General features: G+C 44.2%; 1 protein-coding gene across 3 annotated transcripts in view; it reads left to right on the top strand.

Annotated features, from left to right (window-relative positions):
• Positions 1–13,464, top strand: part of LOC122560491 (E3 ubiquitin-protein ligase MGRN1-like) — a 168,062-nt gene that overhangs the window by 115,628 nt on the left and 38,970 nt on the right. For all 3 annotated transcript variants that reach the window (XM_087998015.1, XM_043711141.2, XM_043711142.2), the window contains exon 7: positions 5,118–5,161. In XM_087998015.1, coding sequence (XP_087854141.1) covers positions 5,118–5,161 — 44 coding nt within the window. The remainder of the gene's footprint in view (positions 1–5,117; positions 5,162–13,464) is intronic.

The raw sequence follows: 13,464 nt of genomic DNA, 5'->3' as shown, positions 1-13,464 counted from the left end.
GTGATGCCGGTGTAATTACGGAAGATCAACTGTTTTACGTAGCCAACAAAGAGACAGGCATAGCTGGGGCCATACATGTGCCCATGGCTACCCTTTGGTCTGGAGGAAGCGGGAGGATTCGAAGGAGAAATTGTTAAGGGTGAGGACCAGTTCAGCCAAACGAATGAGTGTGTCGGTGGAAGGGTACTGTTGGGGACGTCTGGAGAGGAGAAAACGGAGGGCTTGGAGGCCCTGGTCATGGCGGATGGAGGTGTAGAGGGATTGGATATCCATGGTGAAGATGAAGCATTGGGGGCCGGAGAAACTGAAGTCTTGGAGGAGGTGGAGGGCGTGGGTGGTGTCTGGAACGTATGTGGGGAGTTCTTGGACTAGGGGGAATAGGACAGTGTCGAGGTAGGTAGAGATGAGTTCAGTGGGGCAGGAGCATGCTGAGACAATGGGTCGGCCAGGGTGGTCAGGCTTGTGGATCTTGGGAAGGAGGAAGAACCGGGCACTGCGGGGTTTCCAGACTATGAGGTTGGAAGCTGTGGGTGGGAGATCTCCTGAGGTGATGAGGTTCTGTCTGGTCTGGGACATCGTTTGTTAATGGGGCGGGTGGAGTCATGGTCGTGTGGGCAGTAGGAAGAGGTGTCCTTGAGTTGGCGTTTGGCTTCAGGGATGTAGAGGTCAGTGCGCCAGACTACCACTGCACCCCCTTTATCCGCTGGCTTGATGGTGAGGTTGGGATTGGAGCAGAGGGATTGGAGGGCTGCGCGTTGTGAGGGTGAGAGGTTGGAGTGAGGGAGGGAGGGTGGTAGGCAGGTTGAGGCGGCAGTTGGAAATGAAGAGGTCGAGGGCAGGTAATAGGCCAGCGCGGGGTGTCCAGGTGGATGCAGTGTGCTGGAGGTGGGCGAAGGGGTCCTCGGAAGGCTGGTGGGAATCCTGATTGTGAAAGTAAGCTCGGAGGTGGAGGCGATGGAAGAAGTGTTCGATGTCACGGTGTGTATTAAATTCATTGATGCGTGGACGGAGGGGGATGAAGGTGAGTCCTTTGCTGAGGACTGATCGTTCGTCCTCTGTGAGGGGGAGGTCTGGGGGGATGGTGAAAACTCAGCAGGGCTGGGAGCTGGGATCTGGTGTGGGTGTGAAGCTGGGAGCGGGGGTGGAACCTGTAACTGGAGTGGGTGTGATGGTGGGGGGAATGGGGGTGGAGTCATGAGCAGGGGTAGTGTTCCCCGCGGGTTTCTAGGGGGTGGGGATAGTGACAGTGGGGTCTGTGGGGCGTGACAGCAGAATGCAGGTGAGTGGCGCTGGTGGGGGTGGAAGTGGTGGTGACTACGGCAGTAGGGGTGGCGGAAGTCACTCAGCGTGTGGCATCAGCGATGATGTGAAGGGCGGAAGTGATGCCACATGTGATGCATGAGGAATTGTGAGGGGCGGAAGTGGTTGTGGGAGCGGCCATGATGGGGGCGGAAGTGACATCATCAATCAGAGTGGGGGTGGCAGCTGCATGAGCCGCATGGCTAATGGCGTTTGAGGAGTTTTCGAGGCCAGGGGAATCTTCTGGAATGTTTGAGGAGCGCTGGTTATGGAGGTGGGTAGATAAAAGTTTGTTGTACTTACAGTTTTTGATGTTTGAGATGGAATTGAAATACTGTTCGTTGAGAGTATGAATTCTCCTGAGGATGGAGTACAGAGTGGGTCTTTTGCAATTCTGAGAGAGTGTGGCCCTCAGCTGAGGCAGGGCCTCCCTAATATTAAACTCTATGGTTTGGGTAATAAAGGCAAGTATAGCACATGCTTTCTTAACCCCTTTATGCACCTATCCTGCTATCTTAGTGTACTCCTCTACATGCATGCCAATGTCCTTCTGATCCTTGATACTTCCTAGGGTCCTACCATTTATCATGTGTTCCTTTGTCTTGTTGTCCTGCCCAAGTGCATCATCTCACATTTGTCCTGGTTGAATCCCATTTGCCACTGATCAACTCATTTGACCAGCCCATCCTCTTGTAGTTTAAGCCTATCATACTTTATTATTCACTATTTTTGTATCACCTGCAAACTTACTGATCAACCCTTCCACATTCAAGTTTAAATAATTCATATAAATCACAAACAGGAAAGCCCCAAACTGACTCCTATATGACCACACTGGACACAGACTTCTAGTTGGAAAAACGCCCCTTAGCCATCACCCTCTGCTTCCTGCCATTCAACCAATTGTGGATCGAATTTATCAAATTTCTTTGAATCCCAATATGGCCCTTATCTTTGATATCCGTCTCCCATGCAGGACCTTATCAAAAGCACTGCCTTAATCTGCAGACTTGGTCACCTCTTTGAAAAATTCAATCTAGTTGGTCAGATGTGCCCTCCCTGTAACAAAATCACGCTGACTGTTCTTGATTAATCCCTAGGAGAAAGTGAGGACTGCAGATGCTGGAGATCAGAGCTTAAAAATGTGTTGCTGGAAAAGCGCAGCAGGTCCGGCAGCATCAAAGGAGGAGAATCGACGTTTCGGGCATAAGCCCTTCTTCAGGAATTCCTGAAGAAGGGCTTATGCCCGAAACGTCGATTCTCCTGTTCCTTTGATGCTGCCTGACCTGTTGCGCTTTTCCAGCAACACATTTCTAAGCTCTTGATTAATCCCTGGTTAGAAACGAAAGTCTCTTCTCGGGATGCCCACTTTGAAGAAGTTCTCTGCCTGCCTCAGACGTGCACTCAGTGAGTCCCTTTCTCACTGCCACAATGCTGTGACCACCTCAGCCCTCCAGCTCTTTGATCACATGAAACAATTTCGATACTACAGCCACGTGATGTTCCTCAGCTGCTGTCTTGGCAACCATCTTGTCCCTCAAGGCCTGCAGGTACATTTTCAACCCTACAAATTTGGACCCACTTTCGATGCTCCATATGTGCAATACCTCCAACACCTTCATAAACAGCTCTCTCTCCGAATTCTCCACTCCACCCTCTCAGCTATGTGGCTATACCTCCATTCCCTCTCCTCATCCTTCCCCCAGCTAATGGCTTCCCTTTCCTAAACATGTGGAGGACATCTACTATTCTCCATCCAACGGAGAATCCACCAACTCAACAGATTTTCAATTTCATATCAGATGTAAAAAATCAGAAGTTTGCAGAACTCAGCTGCTGTTACCTCCAGTCAGAGAACTCGCTTGTGGTTCAAAATTTGCGCCCTGGTTCTGGCTGCCTCCAGGCCCCACTCCCTCACGCTGCTGCTGCTGCCATTATCGACATGGAGACTCTCTCCAGGCCAAAGCAACTTCTGGATTGGACACCACTTCCGACATCTCACAAGGACCCCTGAGTGCTCACCTGTTTCCGCTCCGGATATCTCCTGCAATGCTGCTCCGGATTCTGCTGACAGCAGTACTCTGACCAGCCTGGACTTTCCTCCTACCTCCACCTCTGGCTCTGCCCACTCTGCAAGCAAGTCCCGGACGACATTTCTCAGGGTCACCCCTGGGTCCTACTGCTGAGTTGCAGCCACCCAGCACACCAGCTCTCTCTTCTTACCTATCAACTCCTACAATGCACTCTACTCCTCCACCTCATTCCCCCCCCCTCAGCCCACACCTCTCCCCTTCGCTAGCACTCCGAAACTGCGTCCTATCTCCCCTTGCCCATGACTCCACTGCAACCCATCCTGTACAAATTCAAAACCATCAGTGTCCTCATTGCCTCTGGTGATCTCCCCTCCACTACCTCTAAACTCATTGTACCCCAGCCCCATACTGCCCAGTTCTACCTGTTCCCCAATATTCACAAGCCCAACTACCCCCGCTAACACATCAACTTGGCATGCTCCTGCCCCACTGAACTCCTCTTCTGCTACCTCGACCCCACCCTTTCCCCCTTAGTTCAGGTACTTCCCATCCACATCCACGACACCAACCACACCCTCCGTCTCTTCAGCAACTTTCAGTTCCCTGGCCCACAGCTCCTTCTCTTCACTATATGCATGCAGTCCTTATACATGTCCATACCCCACAAGGATGGCCTCCAGGCCCTCTGCTTCTTCTTGTCCCATCCAGTCCTCCTCCAGCAGTACCCTCCTTCGCCTCACTGAACTGGTCATCACCTTCAATAATTTTTCCTTCCCTCCTTTTTTGACCTTACCATTTCTATCTCCGGTGACAGCCTCCAGATAGACATCTACTACTAACCCACAGCCTCCCATAACTACCTGGACTACACCTCCTCCCACCCAGTATCCTGCAAGAACTCCATCACATTCTCCCAATTCTTCCAACTCCTCAGCATCTGCTCGGACGAGGAGACATTCCACTTGCAAGCACCCAGCTGGCCACCTATTTATAAGAACGTGCTTTTCCTCCTCCTGTCATCCAGACAGCCCTCCATCGCTGCACCTCCATTCCTAAACCCCCCCCCCCCCCCAGCGCAATAAAGACAGGAGTCCCCCTTGTCCTCACCTACCACCCCACCAGTCTCCGCATCCAACACAGCATCCTCAAGCACTTCTGCCAACTCCAAATAGACCCCACCACCACGAACATCTTTCCCTCCCCACCCCTCTCTGCCTTCCGCAAGGACTGTCCCTTCCGACAGTCCTTGGTTCACACCACTCCCGCAACCGAACCCCCTTAACCAGAAAGGATGGTATTGCGTGTGGAGTTTGGATGAGAGCTGAATTAGCTTTTGCTTTAACGCCACTGTGGTTAGATAGCCTCCAGACAGATACCGCCTCAAGTCATGTAGTAAGCTGAATTATTGTGTCAGTCAATTGATGGCGAATCGATCAGAAGTTAATGGAGTTAAAACCTTCAGGAAAGGCGATAAAGGGAGAAAAGTGGCATAAATAGTGTGAGGAAAATGTCTTTGAAAAGATATAAGATCTGTTGTAATTACTATTTATAATCTTAAATATGTTCTATATTCATTTAATTAGTCAGACTAGTTTTAAATTATTAAAAATGACAATTGTGATTAAATTGACTTCAGTGGTGAAATGTGATGAAACATTTAATTATTTTTGAAGTGTGGGTTTATGTTTCTTAAAAATAAACTGCCATTTTGAATTTTTAAAAATTGCTCCTTATAATTCAACGTACGTTAAAGCATAATGAGTCTAACTTGTATTTCTGTTACAGAATACTCTGGGCATGCCCATATTCTATTGGCTGCAATGGAAAAAGTAAGTAATAACAACTTTGTATCCAGCTTTGACTCAGTCAAACTCAATTTATTATAATGCTAAGAATTAAATCTAATGGATTGAAAACTAATTATATTTTCAGATAGATTCAAGTTATTTATTTTGAGAAATTGAGACATCTGAAAGCATGTTAATATCCTGAAGCATTGCATGTAAACAGTATTTTTCTACCCTCATTACGGTAGCTTTCATTATCTGTCACTCTTTAATCTGAGGTGCTTTACTGCATCCAAAATAAACTTTGCATTTGTGGTATTGTTATATTGTAGACTAAAACAGATCCTGCATTATGTGAAAAAAATGCTGAATTTATTTGATGATAATGATACCAATTGCTTTGATTTATATAAAATTAGTTCCTGGAGTTCAGTTATCCCAGTATCAGCATAAATGGTAAAATTAAGTATGACACAATATATTTTGCCATGACAATATTGGAATCCTAACTAAACTTGATTAAAAGTGAAGTGATTATTATGTATGTTTTTAGGAGTAGAATGCGTTTATATCATGAAATGTTAAATGACTGGCTAGGAGTTTCACCATTCTAAATAAGAACAATGACGAAACAGCACTGAACGGAAATGATTGTAAAAGTAGTATGTCAGTAACCCATGGGAATTAATGGGAGTCATGAGCAGTAAATTAGTGAAAACGATACTGTGCTACATTATTTTGAACATATCACAATTGGAACCTGAGCACAAAACAGTGACTATTGACCAAATGGGCCAAATGCTGGCAGATGGGACTAGATTTATTTAGGATATCTGGTTGGCATGGGCGAGTTGGACTGAAGGGTTGTATGTCTCTATGACGCTAGGTATAAGGGTAAACCAGTAACACGTTCATACGATGGAGGTTATTCTGGGTCCTTTTATGATGCCTTTTAAATTGCAGCAGTTTGTTTGTGACTTATTACAATCTCATTTGGCAGTATTGGACAAAAGCCTGCAGTGTTCCATTTCAAGTAATAAATCTTTCAACAATTTATATAGAATTTGGTGCATAAAACGCTTTAACAAGCTTACATCCATAATAATTGCTTCCAGAGTGTGAAGAAATGTGATGGATTCTTTTTAAACATTATTTTCATTTCTGAGCTGATATGTGGTGCTTAGTTGAGCAACTTGCAGATAATGTTTGAACACTTAATGATTGTGGGCATGCTTTTTGTTAGAGTAATGGATCTCATTAAAATTTAATTGTGCATTCTAGCATATATATTTGGAAAAACAAAGTGGACAGCAATAGCTTTAAAACTATGAACAAGTCTGACCTTGTACTGGTTATGTCATGCTAGCTGTCTACGCACCCAGTAAGATTGTTTACTAGAAATAATATTAAGTACTGAATCTCAAAATTGCTCATACATTATTCATTCACCTACAACTGTCCTCCATAAATGTTTTCATATGCAGTACACATGTGGGTTTTACCACTGGATTCGAAGACAAAATGCTGCCCATTATCTGTGAAATTAATGGAGTACCGCTTTACAACAATTTTCACATGTAGTGAATGATTCATGTTCAGCATATTTATCCTGCACCAGATTCTATTCTTATTCAATCCAAAGGTTTGTTCCTTGAGGGTTTAATGATGCACGCTATTTAGTTTGAACTGTAAAGCGACAAAAGTTCTCATCAAATTGTGGGAATGCCTCTCTTTGGGTGTTAGCGAGTTTGTTCAAGTCGTCACTTTCTGTTACCTTTATTGATTGCCACTTCATCTCAAAACACAACATTAGACAGGCAGCTGATTTCAGCAGAGTTAATGCAGAAAATATTTCAGCTCAGCAATATTTCCTTAAAAGTATAGGTATTTCTGGAGTTCCTTTAAGAATGGTGCCATGACACACGCAGAAATGTTTCAATTCTGACAGATGAAGTTGAATACTTTGAAGGAAAAATAGCATCTATCACCTCAAGTGAGGACTTAAATTTTGTCATTTACCTTCAACTTTTTATTACTTCTGTTAAAATTACATTGACTTCGTAAGAGTCAAATTATGGGCAATCTAATAATTTTCTTCAGGTACTGTACATGATACTACTTTGTATTTAAGCCTCCTATTTGAATCTAACTGGGCCTTGATTTTAACTCGTACTGCGTGAAGATTTAATCACTTGTGAGAGTGGTGACAGTTAAGTGTTTTATGTTTCCTTTTTGAAAATGATCGTGAGAAAGTTAAACTGTGATTTCTGAGAATTTTCTTACACAAAACAATTGCGCTGTGATTGTGGATGATACTGATAATTCAGTGAGTTCATTTCGTGTTCCAAGCTTCCCTTCGGATTGATTTATAGCATCCTGAAGGTCCACTATAGTTAATCAAAATTAAAAACATTTGGGGGGAAAAACTATTTTTAGATGGTGTCAACAACTTTAAAGGAGAACGGTTTTGACCTGCTTTCCAGTTTTAAAATGGGGTTTTCAAAGAAGCTGAACAGCTTGTAAAAAAGATGGCAGCATCTCTGAATGCAATTAGTATACGGACAATTTCATTGTTTACATTGACTGTCCACACTATTATAGAAAATATAGACCAGGCTTTTCCCTAGTACTGACTCCCTTTGTCCCTCTAAACAGGGTAACAAAATAAATAATTAAGATTACAGTAACTACAATGTTAGAAAGTTTGCTTATGTAAGATAGCATTTTGTTTCATTCAGCAGATTTAAATATTTATACGTTGTGAAGTGGTGCAGTAATATTTCAAGTAACACAGCTTTCTGTAAATTTATAAATCCATGTACATAACAGTTTTAATAATGAATTGCAGCTTCTCTCCATACTAGCTCTCAACTGTGAATCATAAATTTGAAAAGTCAAGCCTGACTACAGAGCTTCAGATGATCTGTGCTGACTGTTCAAGGCTACAAGGTTGCACTGTTGATTGTGTTTATTTACAGAACAAGTGGGTTGGAGTAGACTTCTGATTGGTCTTCGTGGCAGACAAAACAACTCCCTCCTTCCAGTAAACAGTTTAACTGTATTGTGTAATTTAATCTAGCCAGTGTTACAGGGCAATACAAAAAGACTCAGTAACCATACTACCTTCAGGGAGCATACAGTCCTTATTCCCAAGTCAGGAGCACTCACAGTGCTTAATATCAAACCCTGAGTGCATGCTGTACTTTCACCACGGACTTCAGAGAACGCACAATGTTGAAGCTATTAATATTAGACAGTGCATAAAGTTCATGAAATAGATTCTAAGATTGCATAATGCTCACGCTGCTAAATTCAGACAGTAAGAACTGCAGAATAGAAAGATTTCATTGCGATTTTGCTGCAATCTCACTGAGGTGTTGCTGGACTGGGAACCAATGAAGATCAATGAGTAGGGGGTTGAAGGATGGATGGATGCATAGAGCAGTGTTTTTGATGAGGCCAAGTTAATTGAGGCTGGAAGTTTCAGGGAGGGAGAGACCAAGAGAGCATTTGGAATAGTGAAACCTAGTGAATGATGCATAGTTGTAGGTAAAGTAATGCATGTGGATTGAAATGTACTTTATGATCTCACTTCTTTTTCAGTGCAACCATAGTTTACTAACCTCACCATATAGGTGATGTCTTTTAACCTTGATGTCATTCTGGAAAATTCCTCTGTATCCCAATGTGTTGATGTCTTCCATCTTTAAGTGTGATGCCTAGAATCAATCACAACACCTAGCTGAGACCTAACCAGTAAGAATAAAGATTTAGTACAGCTTCCTTGTTTTTTGCGTACTATGCCTCTATGAATAAAGCCAATGATCCTATAAGATTTTTAACATCCTTCCCTCAATTTGAAACTTCTCACAGCTCGAAGTCACACTTTCCATCTTTTAAGATGCTCCTTTAAAAACTACCTTTTTGAGTGAGCATTTACCCACTTTTCCCAAATAGTTCCTATTTGTATCAATGTCAGGTTGTATTTGATAACACTCCTTTAAAGCCTCCTGCAGTGTTTTACTACATTGTAGCAAATGCAGGATGTTATATTCCGGTTCACACCTGGTGCGCCAACAACTGCTTGCTCTTCTTACTATTATAGAGACATTGGGTATAGATTCTAATTATCAGTCTTTAGTGGCATCAGCGCCCCCACAACCGTTCCCCGATGCCAAATCACGTACACGTAATTGGCTATTTATAAAAAGAAAGCTAAGTGTAGTTTATAGCAATGCTGACAGAACTTCATTGTAGAATGCGGGGCGGACAGTGGCTCAGTGGTTAGCACTGCTGCCTCACAGTGCCAGGGACCTGGGTTCAATTCCAGCCTCAGGTGACTGTGCAATCTCCACACAGACATTCTCCCCGTGTCTGTGTGGGTTTTCTCCAGGTGCTCCAGTTTCCTCCTACAATCCAAAGATGTGCAGGTTCGGTGAATTGGCCATGCTAAATTGCCTGTAATGTTCAGAGATGTGTAGGTTAGGTGCATTAGTCAGGGAAAATGTAGAGTAGTAGGGAAATGGGTCTGCGTGGGATACTTTTCGGAGGGTTGGTGTAGATTTGCTGGCCGAAGGTCCTGTTTCCACACTGTAGGGATTCTATGATGATTCAAAGGTTGCATGCAACATTTAGTTAGCAAGGTGTTATACTTGGAAGTTTAGCCTTGATCTTAACTCTGTCAGATCCTTCTGTGTACACCAGCCAACCTAAGACTACGTTGCTAGCTAGTGAGTGCTTTGTATGCAGCTGTACATGTTTTACTCTGCCACCACCCCCAAAAAAAACAAAGTAGCCATATCCAGCAATTTGTTTAATTAGATTTATTGTGGAATATGTGTCAGGAGCGGAGCAATCTACTGTAATAATCTTCTTCATGCCCAGTGATTAGTTGGTCAGGAGGCATGTCGACAGTTAAGAAGAAAAAGCATCACAAATACATGATGGAACCCAAGACAGCACACAATAATAGCTGAAGTAGAATCAGAACTTTAATGTAACAGCTGATGGCCAATCCAAATTTCCCAGCTAAGGAAAACAATCTTTCTTTCTCCATCCCCTATATCCTCTTCAGAATCTTGTATGTTTCAACAAACCCAGCTCAGTCTTCTGCATTCCAAAGAATGTAGGCCTCACTGACTCGGACTGTAACTAAAGGACCACCCTAATATCGTGGGAACTGATTCAGTAAACCTTCATTGCATTGCCTTCTCTATGAGTAATTCTTTCCTTATAATGGAAACCAAACTTCTGCTCTGGACAATTGTAGCCAGGCTTCCTTGTTGTTATGCTCTAATCTCCATGTAATAAAGCACACTGAGCAGGAGCAGACACGGGGCTGCTGCGTAAGTGAGGCTGTATATTTGGGTGGTACTGGGGTAGTGTCTCCCACCTCTCACCAAAAAAAAAGTTCTGTGTGCTGGATTGGTAAGGTGACTAGTTACTTTATTTTTTTTTTTGGTTTTTCAGTAACGTTGTTGGGAATTTAGAATAGTGGGAATGGAGGTTAGGGCAGTTGAATGTTTTTCCTGCTTAATGTGAGAGGTAAGGGCCACCACTAGTGTCCCTGTTGACTGTATCTGTGGGAAGTGGACCCAGCTCCATCTCCTCGAAAACCGTGTTAGGAAACTGGAGCTGGATGAACTTTGGATCATTTGGGAGGCAGAGGAAGTTATTGAGAAGAGCTACAGGGAGGTGGTCACACCTCAGGTAAAGGAAGAAGGTAGACGGGTTACTGTCAGGGAATATAAAGGGAACCGGCAGGCAGTGCAGGGATCCCCTGTGGCCGTTCCCCTGTATAACAAGTACGCAGTTTTGGATACTGTTGGGGGTGGGGGGGGTGGAATGACTTACCAGGAATAAGCAGTGGGGCACAGGTCTCTGGCACAGTCTGTCCTTGTTGCTCAGAGGGGAAGAGTCGCAGAGCATTAGTCATTGGGGACTTCATAGTTAGGGGGATAGATAGGAGGTTCTGTGGGAACGATAGAGAATCACTTTTGGTGTGTTGCCTCCCAGGTGCCAAGGTTTGTGATGTCTCTGATCGTGTTTTTGGGATCCTTGAGGGGGAGGGGGAGCAGCCCCAAGTTGTGGTCCACTGGTCCACATAGGCACCAATGACATAGGTAGGAAGAGAGATAGGGATCTAAGGCAGACATTCAGGGAGCTAGGATGGAAGCTTAGAGCGAGAACAAACAGGGTTGTCATCTCTGGTTTGTTGCCCATGCTGTGTGCTAGCAAAGCAAGGAAAAGGGAGAAAGAGGAGTTGAACATAGGTCTACAGGGATGGTGCAGGAGGGAGGGTTTGGGATTCCTGAATAACTGGGGCACCTTCTGAGGTTGATGGGACCTCTACAAACAGATGGTCTTCACCTGAACGAAATGGGTACCAATATCCTTGGGGGGGGGGGGGGGGGATTTGCTAATGCTCTTTGGGAGAGTTTTCAGCAGGGGAATGGGAACCAACATTGTTGTATGAGTATGCGGGAGGTTGAGAGTAGTGAAGTCAGAACTAAGATTTCAAGATCACAAGAAGGCACCGGCAGGCAAGAAGTTGGTTTGAAGTGTGTCGACTTCAATGCCAGGAGCATCTGGAATAAGGTGGGTGAACTTGCAGCATGGGTTGATTTCAATGTTGTGGCCATTTCAGAGACATGGGTAGAGCAGGGACAGGAATGGTTTTTGCAGGTTCTGGGATTTAGATGTTTCAGTAAGAACAGAGAAAATGGTAAAAGAGGCGGTAGTGTGGCACTGTTAGTCAAGGACAGTATTACAGTTGCAGAAAGGACATTTGAGGACTCGTCAGCTGAGGTAGTATGGGCTGAGATTAGAAACCGGAAAGGAGTGGTCACCCCGTTGGGAGTTTTCTGTTGGCCTCCAGAGATGTGGAGGATAGGACAGCAAAGATGATCCTCGATAGGAGCGAGAGTTACAGGGTAGTTATTATGGGGGACTTCAACTTGCCAAATATTGACTGGGAACACTATAGTTCAAGTACTTTAGATGGGTCAGTTTTTGTCCAATGTGTGCAGGACGGTTTCCTGGCACAGTATGTAGACAGGCCAATAAGGGGCAAGGCCACATTAGATTTGGTACTGGGTAATGAACTCGGCCAGGTATTAGATTTGGAGGTAGGTGAGCACTTTGGTGATAGTGACCACAATTCGGTTATGTTTAATTTAGCGATGGAAAGAGATAGGTACATACCACAGGGGAAGAGTTATAGCTGGGGGAAAGGCAGTTATGATGCGATTAGGCAAGATTTAGGATGCACAGGATGGGGAAGGAAAGAGCAAGGGATCGGCACTGTTGAAATGTGGAGCATATTCAAGGACCAGCTACTGTTAGGCAGGGAGGAAGTGGTCGAGCGCGGGAGCCATGGTTTACTAAGGAAGTTGAATCTCTTGTCAGGAGAAAGGATGTCAGGATGAGATGTGATGGCTCAGTTAGGGCACTTGAGAGTTACATGTTAGCCAGGGAAGACCTAAGGAGAGAACTAAGAAGAGCCAGGAGGGAACATGAGAGGTCATAGGATTAAGGAAAACCTGAAGGCTTTCTAGAGGTATATCAGGAATAAAAGAATGACTAGAGAAAATTAGGGCCAGTCAAACACAGTAGTGGGAAGTTGTATGTGGAATCTGATGAGATAGGGGAAGCGCGAAATGAATATTTTTCATCAGTATTCACACTGGGAAAAGGCAATGGTGTCCAAGAGAATACTGAGATACAGACTATTAGACTAGCTGGGATTGAGGTGCATAAGGAGGAGGTGTTAGCAATTGGAAAGTGTAAAAATAGGTAAGTCCCTTGGGCCGGATGAGATTTATCTTGGGATTCTCTGGGAAGCCAGGGAGGAGATTGCTAGGCCTTTGGCTTTGATCTTTGTCATCATTGTCTACAGGAATAGTGCCAGAAGAGTGGAGAATAGCAAATGTCCCCTTTTTCAAGAAGGGGAGTAGAAACAACCCTGGTAATTATAGACCAGAGAGACTTAGTTCAGTTGTGGATAAAGTGTTGGAAAGGGTTATAAGAGATAGGATTTATAATCATCTAGAAAAGAATAAGTTGATTAGGGATAGTCAACACGGTTTTGTGAAGGATAGATTGTGTCTCACAAACCTTATTGAGTTCTTTGAGAAGGTGACCAAACAGGTGGATGAGGATAAAGTGGTTGATGTGGTGTATATGGATTTCAGGAAGGCGTTTGATAAGGATCCCATGGCAGGCTATTGCTGAAAATACGGAGGCGTGTGATTGAGGGTGATTTAGTGGTTAGCTAGTCAGCTGAAAGAAGTCAGTGAGTGGTGATTGATGGGAAACATTCATCCTGGAGTTCAGTGACTAGTGGG

This window comes from Chiloscyllium plagiosum, unplaced genomic scaffold (assembly GCF_037043375.1).
Source record: "Chiloscyllium plagiosum isolate Xiang-an unplaced genomic scaffold, Cpla_swu_hap1 HiC_scaffold_20, whole genome shotgun sequence".
NCBI classification, from domain to species: Eukaryota; Metazoa; Chordata; class Chondrichthyes; order Orectolobiformes; family Hemiscylliidae; genus Chiloscyllium; species Chiloscyllium plagiosum.
This window is presented reverse-complemented; position numbering and strand designations above follow the sequence as displayed.